The sequence below is a fragment of the Rutidosis leptorrhynchoides genome, chromosome 5 (genome assembly GCF_046630445.1).
Source record: "Rutidosis leptorrhynchoides isolate AG116_Rl617_1_P2 chromosome 5, CSIRO_AGI_Rlap_v1, whole genome shotgun sequence".
NCBI classification, from domain to species: Eukaryota; Viridiplantae; Streptophyta; class Magnoliopsida; order Asterales; family Asteraceae; genus Rutidosis; species Rutidosis leptorrhynchoides.
In genome coordinates, this window is record NC_092337.1 from 151332943 (window position 1) to 151344034 (window position 11092).

General features: G+C 33.7%; 1 protein-coding gene across 1 annotated transcript; it reads left to right on the plus strand.

Annotated features, from left to right (window-relative positions):
• The first annotated feature begins 282 nt into the window (after positions 1 to 282).
• LOC139849106 (protein DETOXIFICATION 14-like) lies at positions 283 to 6182 on the plus strand. The gene is made up of 9 exons (XM_071838779.1): positions 283 to 430; positions 961 to 1048; positions 2580 to 2799; positions 3349 to 3893; positions 4426 to 4512; positions 4602 to 4658; positions 4745 to 4983; positions 5539 to 5744; positions 5831 to 6182. Exons 1-9 carry the CDS (start codon positions 283 to 285, stop codon positions 5912 to 5914), a joined length of 1674 nt encoding a protein of 557 aa, XP_071694880.1. The 3' UTR covers positions 5915 to 6182.
• The last annotated feature ends 4910 nt before the right edge of the window (positions 6183 to 11092 follow it).

Consider the following 11092-nt stretch of genomic DNA (forward strand, 5'->3'; position numbering starts at 1 on the left):
ATCCACAACCTCTTCATAACATAAAACAAACGAAGCTCCAACGCCGGATCAACTGTCAATTATTCTTTGATATATAAACCGAATTGTAGCCTCCAACCGTCTTAATCTTACAAAACTTATCCGAAATAGTCTCAAACTTCTTCGTACTAACACCTTGATTATCCATAGCACTAACACCTTGATTATCCACATTTGAACAAACCAAACGTGTGAACTGTTGAGTGTGGAGAGCTTTAAAAAAAATGAAAAGGAGAAACAACTGTAAATCTCGTGGAACACGGAATGTTGTCCAGAACGCAAAAAAGTTGGCAGGATCAAACTTTGGGGGAAGCTGGAAATCTTGCATTTGGAATCAAATATCCGAGTTTGGTGTGGCTCGCGAAACGCGAGGCTGAGCTCGCAAAACGCGAGATTCTGTCTTGCAGGCCAAGTAGATTTGATTTGTTTCCTTATTTTGTTTTGCCCTATAAAAACAACCCAATGTAACATGTAATTGTGTGCACGGAAAATTTAAGAAAACTTCTCTGGTTTGTGGCCGTGGATTAAACATTTCTCCGTGTTTGGAGTTGGGATATATCCATTTTAAATACATGTGCCGTTTATGCTTTATTTATCGTTTCGCTTATTCATTTGTTGTTTGTGTGCCTTGCACCGCAGTAGGATTTTTCTCATTTTTCCGGAGCTGATATGGATAAATCTTTGGCCACCTAAGTGGTCTTTGGTGGGGCCCTTAGTTGCAGTTTGGGATTATATGAGCCGATTTAGGGTGATTTCTACAAGATTATTTGTTGTGAATCTCGGATGATGCGGTTGATGGAGGCTGTTAGGTTGTTTAGATTCATGAGACGCGGGTTTCTTTTTGGGGTGCGAGTTTCTTTGGGTCATGTGGGTTCGACTTGTTTTCATTGTAGCTATTATTCTTATGTTTGTATTTAATTGTATGTTCGGCTTGTGCAATAGGTTCAATTGTTTTTTATTTGGTTCAGTTTGATTTACTCGGTGCTAGGTTGTATGTGAGAGCTCCGATCATTGGTTGCAGCACACCTTTGTTAGTAGATCATCATATCTAGTCACACGGGTTTACGAGCCTGCCGTTGTACTTCATTTGGATCCACAGATCTTTATTATTTATATATTTATACGTACATCGCCAAAACAAACTCTGTAATTGTTTGTGCTTTGTAGTGCAACTGATTCGTAGTTTTTTTCGTTGTTAGTTTGTTAGACATGTTATTACTTTCCTAATTTTTTACGTTCCACCCTATTGATTTAGGTTAGTATTTGTTGCCGCTTTTTTGGCTAGGTTGTGGATTTTCTATGTATCAGTTGTACTTGTTAATCTTCGAATTTGTTCAATGTTATTACTTTTTTTCGGAAAAAAAAATAACAAACTCTTATATATGCTCCATAGAAACATTATTCCAGGTTAAAATTACAAACTTACTTTGTTGATTTAAACAAAACTCCATATTTGTAACATCAGGATCAAGTTTTATGCATTAAATTAGTGGTGGAGACAAGTTTTGGAGCACAGATGGTCACAAAACAAAATTATAGCATTCCCTGAAATCTGATTTGTCTTGAATGTAAAAGAAAATACAAAAGAAGTTAAGTTCAAATGCAACAAACACTCCCCGTTGTATGAAACCCTAACCCGTCTTAATTAGTTTTCTTTGTTTATGACCTTTATATGAGTTATCAAAAGGGTAATTACCATACAATGGACGTCAGTGAATTGGTTGTTGATAACTACTTCCTCCGTCCTATATCTATTGTCCATTTTTCCTTTTTTAAATATCCCAAATTAATTGTCTACTTCCATAAATGGAAAAGAATAATGTGATAAATTTCTTTTGTGCCCATATTCTATACCTGTAAGACAAAAATATGGGTAAAACATAAGAGGTAAAGCTGGAAAGTTAACAAAAAAGTACATGTGTCAGGTACTTTTTCTTAAACTGTGTATTTTTTGTCTGGGACAATAGATTTGGGACGGAGGGAGTATAAAAAAAGGCAATGACTCATATACAATTCGATCTTAATTTATATAAATGTGTAATGAATTTTTGATGAGATCCTTCCTTATAACAATCAAATTCAAATGACAACATTAATCCAATTTATATTTATCCATGTTATAATATATTCGATCTTCAGATTTTTTTTTTTCTGACTTAGGACTAATTAAGCAATTTAATAATCCAAAATAGGTGTCATATATTTGATCTTGCAATACACGGAGTATATAATAAAATATATTTTATTTTATTTATTTGTGATTGAAAAAAAAGAAAAGATATTTTGGATATTTTTTATTTTACAAACTAGTACTAGTCTGCAAAGATTGCTAATTTATCTCCCACGAATTAAACATCTAGCAACGGACATATACAACATGTGTTAGTGTGCCCAAATTAGAATTGATATTGCACGATCTTTGAGATATGATATCTTATTATTATATGAACATTTAAAACCAGCTCCATTGTGCCTATAAATTGTCTTCACATTGTTGTATAAAATATAAGGCAGTTTGGTTATAGTGTGTGTGTTAGACAGTGATCGAGAGATGGAAGTAGGTGCGAAAACGAGTCAAGAGGGGAAAGAATAAGGTGGGCGGATTTTAATGGCGAGGTAAAGAAGGTGGGTGCGATTGCAGCACCAATGGTTGTGGTGGCGATGTTACAATATATGATGCAAATGGTGGCAGTTGTGATGGTTGGGCATGTTGATCAACTATCTCTGTCCAGCGTTGCAATCGCCACCTCACTTACTAATGTCACAGGTTTCAGTCTCCTAGTAAGTTTCATTAAATTCGTTATTCTTTGTTTTATTACAAGTGTTCATTTTAGGATTTTGAGTTGTCTAATTATATGTGTTCACTTTATTTTTTAACCAATTAAAAAAAAAAGTTAAGTGGATAGATGTATATAACATTTAAATTGAGTGACGAAAAGTGTAGTTATTGAGATTTTTAAAAACTATCTACACACTCAAACAGGGTTGAAAAGAGTATTTATAAATATAAGTTGATGATATTGTGATTCTTATTTAATGAAGTTTTGATGTGTATCAAATACGTTATTACATATATATATACATGATAAACTTATTCATTAACAAACAATTTTTACAGAAGAATCATGTAAATGAGATTGTAGATGACATTGTAAATGAGATTGTGACACTTTCTGTTTTTCTAAACAAGAATCACATCAATAACAAGATATGAAAAGATAAGATAGGATATAAATAGTCATACTTTTCACATACATTTTGTAAATTCTGTATATTTATCTATGGTTTTCCACATGTATAACATTATAACACAATGATTAAATAAAAAAGTCAGGACTTGTGGGAGGCCTAGAGACCCTATGTGGGCAAGCTTATGGAGCCAAGCAATACAACAAAATTGGTATCTACACTTGCAGTGCAATCATCTCCTTGCTATTGGTTTGTATCCCAGTTTCTATCTCATGGATCTTTCTAGACAAATTCCTAATGTTAATAGGCCAAGACCCTTTGATCTCAACTGAAGCCCAAAAATACTCGGTTTATCTCATAGCAGCTTTATTCGGAGGTGCAATTGTTAAGCCTCTAGTGCGATCGCTTCAATCGCAAAGCTTAACTTTGCCATTGATTGTGACTTCGGCGATCACGTTATGTTTCCATGTTCCTCTTTGTTGGGCTTTCGTGTTCAAATTTGAAATGGGAAGTGTTGGTGCTGCAGTGGCGTTTAGTTTGTCAAATTGGTTGTATTTGATACTTACATTCTTTTACATTAAATTCTCATCGTCGTGTGAGAAGAGTCATGTGATTATCTCCAAAGATGCTTTTGTATGTGTCGGAGAATTTTTTCGGTTTGCAGTTCCATCAGCTGTAATGGTCTGGTAAGCTTGAAATTAGGAGTATTCAATATTCGGTTTCAAATGATCAACCTTAAAACCGAACCGAATGAAAACCAAAAAGTACCAAACCAAATTTGAATATGGGTTTTTGTTCAGTTTTCACATTTGAATTCGCTTTTCGTTTTATTTTTCGAATTCAGTTTAATCAAAAACCGAATTTAACTAATAACATATTAAATTATTAATTTATTGACCAAAAGGCAGTTTTAAATCAAAAGTAAGATTTAAAGTTGATTTGTTATGATTATTCTTATTAAATTATGATTTTTCAAGTTTTAATCTAAAATGAACAGACTTCTAATTCTCTTCTAATTCTGTTTTCGGTTTGGTTTCGGTTTTGAAATTAAATTCAGTTTTGGTTTTAAAATTGATCCGGTTCCAATTTTGATTTTTGGCGAGCCGAATAAATTGAATAAACTGAAAATCGAACTGATGAACACTCATACTTATATCCTCATATATAAAATACTTTCTTGTGTTCTGTTCTGATGAAAATATTGTATATACTGTTTAGCCTAAAATGGTGGGCACTTGAAGTACTCATCTTAGTATCCGGCTTGTTACCAAATCCAAAGCTAAAAACCTCGGTTCTTTCAATCTGGTAAACTCTTGATACGTTCGATCTTCGTTTATTACTATTGTTAACGACTATCTACTAATCACCTTTTGTGACTTATTGGATTTAATTAGTCTAACAATCTCCACCTTACACTTCACTATACAATATGGATTCGGTGCAGCGGCAAGGTAATTTTTTTTTTTATCATTTTGCACCTGTTTTTTCGTATAATTATCAAAAAGATTCGAAAATCTAATATTAAATATTTACATAGCACCCGAGTTTCAAACGAGTTAGGTGCTGGGAACCCACAAGTAGCTCGACTAGCTGTTTTCACCACCATGTTTTTAGCCATCACTGAAGCTATAATAGTTAGCATCTCAATTTTAATTTGTCGCCGTTTTATTGGAAAAGTTTACAGCAGTGAAAAGTCAGTTGTGAGTTATGTTGCATCAATGGCTCCTTTCATATCCCTTTCGATCGTCACAGATAGCCTACAAGCAGTGATTTCAGGTTTAGTAAAAATCTCTTTGATTTTCAAAAACATAAATCTGCATCAATATAAAAACATGCTACTCATTCGGTTTCAATTTAATAATTCATATTTGACTTTTTAAGTCTTTCTTTATTAACTTTAATTTAAAATATCTTTGTTTTTGTTTTATTTGATTAAATTTATATGAATGTATTAGGCTATAAACGTGTTTTCGTTTATATAAATTTTATTAAATAATATATAATATAAACATAAAAAGATATTTTAAGTCAAAATTGGTAAAGAAATATTTGAAAAGGTAACAGGGACTATTAAATTGAGATGAAGAGATTATAATTAAGTTTAATTACATACATATTTTAGGAATCGAACAATCCCAAAATAGTCTAGTAACAAGTGGTCTCAGGTTTAACCTCCCTAGCACTATGTCTTTGGGTGGCCAGAGAAAAGGGTTGGAAGAGATCAAATGATAACTTGGTTAGATAGCTTTCATATAAGTAAAATTTATACTCTCTCACAATTAGCCCGAACAGATAAATGTTATTCGTTTTATCATTATTATAATATTTTAGGAATCGCCAGGGGAAGTGGGTGGCAGCATATTGGAGCTTATGTAAATCTTGGAGCATTTTATATGTTCGGGATCCCAACCGCAGTTGCATTGGGATTTCCATTACATATGAAAGCAAAAGGACTGTGGATTGGGATCTTAATTGGATCTATAATACAGTCAACGAGTCTTGCGGTAATAACAGGACTCACTGATTGGAAAAAGCAAGTTCGAGATTTGAGCCATATTCATTTTTTATACAATTTTATTTTTTCAATTATATGTGATGACTGTGATTATTGTTATTTTTGCAGGCAATCAAGGCGAAAGAACGAATGCCAAATGTAACATTATTGGTAGACAAGGATACGTATGTTAAAAAATATGAGTCCGCGTAGAAATGTACCCATTGTTTGTAAATTAAGGTGCTTTATAATTATGATTATAAGTGTGTTTGCTAACTGAATCCACAGTCACCTAAATGACTAAGAGATCGACAATCCGTTTTAGCCAATATGGACGTGTCTTTCGACATACTGCGAGGTCTGGTCCACGTGCAACGGGTCACAAAATATTGCATAACTCTTACTAAACTTAACATTTGAACTATATAGAACACTACACCCGCATACTTGACCCATATACTAAAAAATGTCTTGTATTCGTTTACCCGAACCGTTTAGTTAAATAATAATATTTGTATTTTCTATCACATGCTATTCAGATTTCAGAACTTTGCTCTAATATTCTCTCAACTCTAACATGTAACGTTCCATTCTTCTGAATTCCATTTTTTCCACTAACCATTTCAATATATTGTATACAAATTTTCAATAACAACGAGGATCCTCGATATCCGCATGAAAAACCGTCATTTAGTAAGTAAACGAGGACCCTTCAAGTATGGGTCCGATTTTGAGACAAGGTTTCTTAATCAGGTTCGGGATTGGGATTACCTATACCTAACTCATTATCTTACCTAAGAAAAATGAGCTAGTTGAAGTAGATATAAAAATAAGTTAGGAACTTATTAAAATAGAAATTATATAAATACCCAGTATATAAATCTATAGCATGTCTTTATACCCTGTATATTTTTAATGTAAATTCACATGTTTATACTTTAACTCTAGCTAGTTTTAACCTAACATGGTTATGGAAAAAATTAGCTCTAGGTATTACCTTTCAACTCTAAATTCAGTTATAAGCTTTCAGCTTCAACTCCTCTTCCCGCTATAAGTAGGAATGACACTGGATTGGATATTTATCGGATTATATCATATTTACATCCATATTCATTAACTAAAGTTTCATCCATATCCATCCATATACATATATGATGGATTATTCGAATTAATAGATTGCCATTTGATTATTCATTGTTAGATATTTTTTCCAACATAATACTATTAAATACATAGCTAGTTATACATATATATTTATACAATTACTTAAAAATAAATTGTAAGTTATATAACCAAAGGGCTTCTAACTTTGAGGTATAAAGGAACTCATCAACCTTGAGGTTGTGAGTTCGAGTCCCGTCGTGGATAGAAAAAATGTGTGTGTTTGCTATTAAATAAAAAAAGTCGTAACGTATATAACCTATATGCTCTCAATCACTTAACTAACTTGTTTATCTTAACTTTTGTATATATACAGATATACGGATATACGATTTGATGAAATACCATACATGTTAGAATATTATCATCTCTAAAGGTGCGTTGATCGGAATATCAGTTAAATATTGAGGGAAATATCTCGCTATTAAGGATAGGAAATATCTCGCCATAAAATATAGATAACATTGAAAGTTTAACGCAGTAAAAAAGAGAGAGGAATATGTATAAAGTTAATAATAAACTATATAGAGTGATTATGATGATATATTTATATTTATAATTATACATTATATGTTTCTATATTTAAGCATTTCGGGTGAAATTGGGTTCATCCATGAATTACAAATTGTCATCCACATCCAATCCAATAAACATCTATATTCAATCTTCATCCATTTAGATCGTCCATATCCGCTTTAAGCGAATCAAATCGGATGGATGTCAATCGAATCGGATGTTAATTGTCATACGTAACTATAAGCTTTTACCTCCAGCTCCAACTTCACCTGAGCTCTAATTATAAACAATTAGACCATCAATGTGTGTGTATGTGTATTAGAACTTAAAAAACTTCTTTGTCGCGTACTTTTTGACATATATAATAAAACACGCCCGATGAATACGTGGTAATGACAGAAGCATAGAGAGCACGAAGGAGTGAGGTGCAATATGCACCGTACTTCACTGTGCTCTCTATCTTCTGTCAACATCCATCACTTACCGCAATGTTCAAGTGATACAAAATTGAATATAGAGATGTGCATATATATACCATGATATGTGTGATAGAAATAGAGTCTAAACATCAGTAATATCTAAACCATAAAAAATATAAAATAAATAATGAAATGAACACTGAGATTTAAGATTTGCATTACTGTTTAATTTCTTCAACCATCATGAACTCCATAAATAATCTAGCTAATTAAAGAGATAACTGAAGTTGTTTGTAAGAAAAGAAGTGATGTTTCATTTTAATGAATAGGAAGATCATATCACACCTGTATTTATAGGGTAAACATTTCTCTTTGGAAGAAAGAAACAAAAAAGATACCATTTTCCTAATGTGTGAGCTACTGCTAGTTGTTACCGGAATTAATTTTCGGCTTGCAACAAGTAGATCATTACAAGTCATGTTAGATCGATCTCACATCGAATAGGGATATTTTATCTTAGTCTTTTATGTTAGTGATCATATCACTTAGAATCGAACTTAGAATCTCTACAATAGAATTAGTTCTACTTCTAACCTAGCCACTCAAACTATGAATATAGGATCATATTTATCAATCTTGTATATATATTCGTTTAAACGTCCTAGATGACGTAAGATTATAGATTCTTCTTAGTTTGGAGTGATTAAGCAACATACATCCGTAGGCAGTACATTCAAACTCAATTAATTATGAGAACATTATTGGTTAGCATGAAAAAAATTAAACATAGCATGTTTTTTTTTTTTCTACTTCAAATCTAATTATAAATTTATAGTTATATATAATAAAGAATATATAATAAATAATAATGTGCATAGCACCACCTTATCCTAAACAGCTCTCAATCCGATTCTATGAGCTCAACTCATATAATGGACTTCAGAATTCAATATTCAGAATGACATGTAATCAAAGAGGTGATGTTTACTCCGAGATGACAGTTTCATTTGGCTATAAAATTTCCAAGTTCAAGAGGCATATCCAATATACATTCTATTCGTCTGACATAAGCCCTAATGGGACCGGCCCAATTACGCAAGTGGGTTGGCCCATCTTATCTAGTTATAGGTGGTCTATAAATGTCTATTAGTGGAAACGTAATGAAAAAGCAGCCGACTCAATACTACTGCGATAAAATCAATATAGAGTGAAAAATTAGTCCTATTCACATGCTATCTTATCTTCCTAGAATCTTTTTTCGACAAAATTTAAACGAATCTGACTCCAGAAAAGACGTCGAATCAAGACCAACATCTTGTTATGCTTTAATCCGGTTTATCAAATCCTGTTTGTTCACAATCCTCGGTCTTTAGATTATAACGAGGAAGGATGAGTTTCTACGTTGTATGTTGCTGCGTAGAAGCTGTACGTTTTTTTGGATCGTCTTTGTATATATAAACTGAATGTGAGAATAAAAACACATTAAAACGATATTTAAACAATATTATATAATTCGTCATGTCTAGTAATAACCTTTTAACATAGTACTTATAACGTACGGAATTTTTATTTAATACATTAATAGATAGATTTTATTATAGCACTATAAATGTATTATTATATAAAAATTTGAAGTACACAATTAAACTGGTCCAAGACAATTGGACTTTAATGGTTTAGCCGCATTTGATCCAAGGGTTACTTTGATTGGCCCGAATGGCAAGGTATCTGGTCCCAACGTGGTTTACTGTGGGCAGATGCGTATTTGTTGCCTAACCATTTCGCTTCCTATTCAGGGAGCTGCTGTTACCAGCAGCAACATTCTATGTTTATGACGCCGCAATCTTGGCAACCGCAGTCTCATCTTGTTTCGCAGTTCCTTACGCCTACAAGTGTGCATGCAATGCTCAATAGTTGGGGATATAAGGTCATCCCAGATATTAATTCTTACTGGGCCCTACCTACGACGCAACAACAACAACTTGAACAATCTAGGGTCCTGTTTGCAGTTTACCCACAAATTTCGCAGACATCTTCATGTTAGCAGAACTCTGCTGCGCAATTGCAGAAACATATTTATTCTGTGGCATCATAAAATTTCCTTCTTTTCCTGGGAGCAGCCTTGGCTATACCCGCAGGGAACTCCTGCATTTAGGTTTATGCCAAATGCGCAAGGTCAAGCTAACTTTGCAGGACAGTTTATGCAGGTTGCGCCACCAGAGATGCTCCTTCTATTTGAGCAGCCTAAGTTTGTTCACGATATGATGAAATGGTTCTTTGCGGGGCTAAAAGGCGAACCAGTCTCGCAACCTTTTGTGCTATATACAACTTTAATAAGTTTCTCTCGCACATATATCTGCACACTCGTTTCCAAATGCACCCAAGATACCACATATGATGGGCACCTATAATGGTCTATCCGACCTCGACGATTTAGTTCAGAGCTTCGAAGGTGCCATGCGCACCGAGAATTTGGTTGATCCGGTAGCATGTCAAATATTTTCGATGAAGTTACAGGGGGTCGCACGTGAATAGTTCAACAAGCTTCCTACTGGAAGCAATACTGGGTTCACGGATCTACGCATGAAGTATCTAATGCAGTATCAGACTTAGCGTCCGCGAAAGCTGTAACGACCCGTCAAAATCGCTATTGACGCGGCACGTTAATCATTGATTCCACAGTGAGGTTTTGACCTCTATATGATACGTTTTGATAAAATATTGCATTCATTAAAATAAGTGACTTTCTAAACATAGAAAGTTATAAACATGTGGGCGAGTGCTTAGGTATAAGCAAAACCCCGAAATACATAAGTCTTTAATTTACAGGTTGACATCACAGTCCAATTATTTATTACACAACGCAGTTTTATTTTGAATGCAATAAACTTTGTACAAAGCATGAGAGACTCCATGCAGGCAACAAGCACATCACAGCGGAAGCATTCTAAGGACCTGAGAATAAACATGCTAAAAAGTCAACAAGGATGTTGGTGAGTTATAGGTTTAATTGCTCGAGTCATAAACATATATAAAGATAGACCACAAGATTTCATCAAAAGTTTATCAATAGATTCTACGTAACAGAGCACCCTGGTAACTAAACTTAACGCTATAGTGATAATTACCCCATTCGTTTTAATACGCGCAAACCAACGTGTCTTAAACTCAAATAACATACGTCCGTTAAAAGGCTAGCGCTCTAGCTCGGACGGGGATGTCAAGCCCTATGGATCCATATACAATTATTCGCGCCCACCAGTCCATATCCTATGTACTGGCAGCTACTAGTTAC

What these genes read in the sequence shown, in the direction of transcription:
- LOC139849106 (XM_071838779.1), top strand. Translation starts at nt 283, where the DNA reads ATGTTGTCCAGAACGCAAAAAAGTTGGCAGGATCAAACTTTGGGGGAA. An exon ending in ACCTCGGTTCTTTCAATCTG is followed by an intron (nt 4,513 to 4,601) that starts GTAAACTCTTGA and finishes GGATTTAATTAG; the next exon opens with TCTAACAATCTCCACCTTAC. An exon ending in TCACTGATTGGAAAAAGCAA is followed by an intron (nt 5,745 to 5,830) that starts GTTCGAGATTTG and finishes TTATTTTTGCAG; the next exon opens with GCAATCAAGGCGAAAGAACG.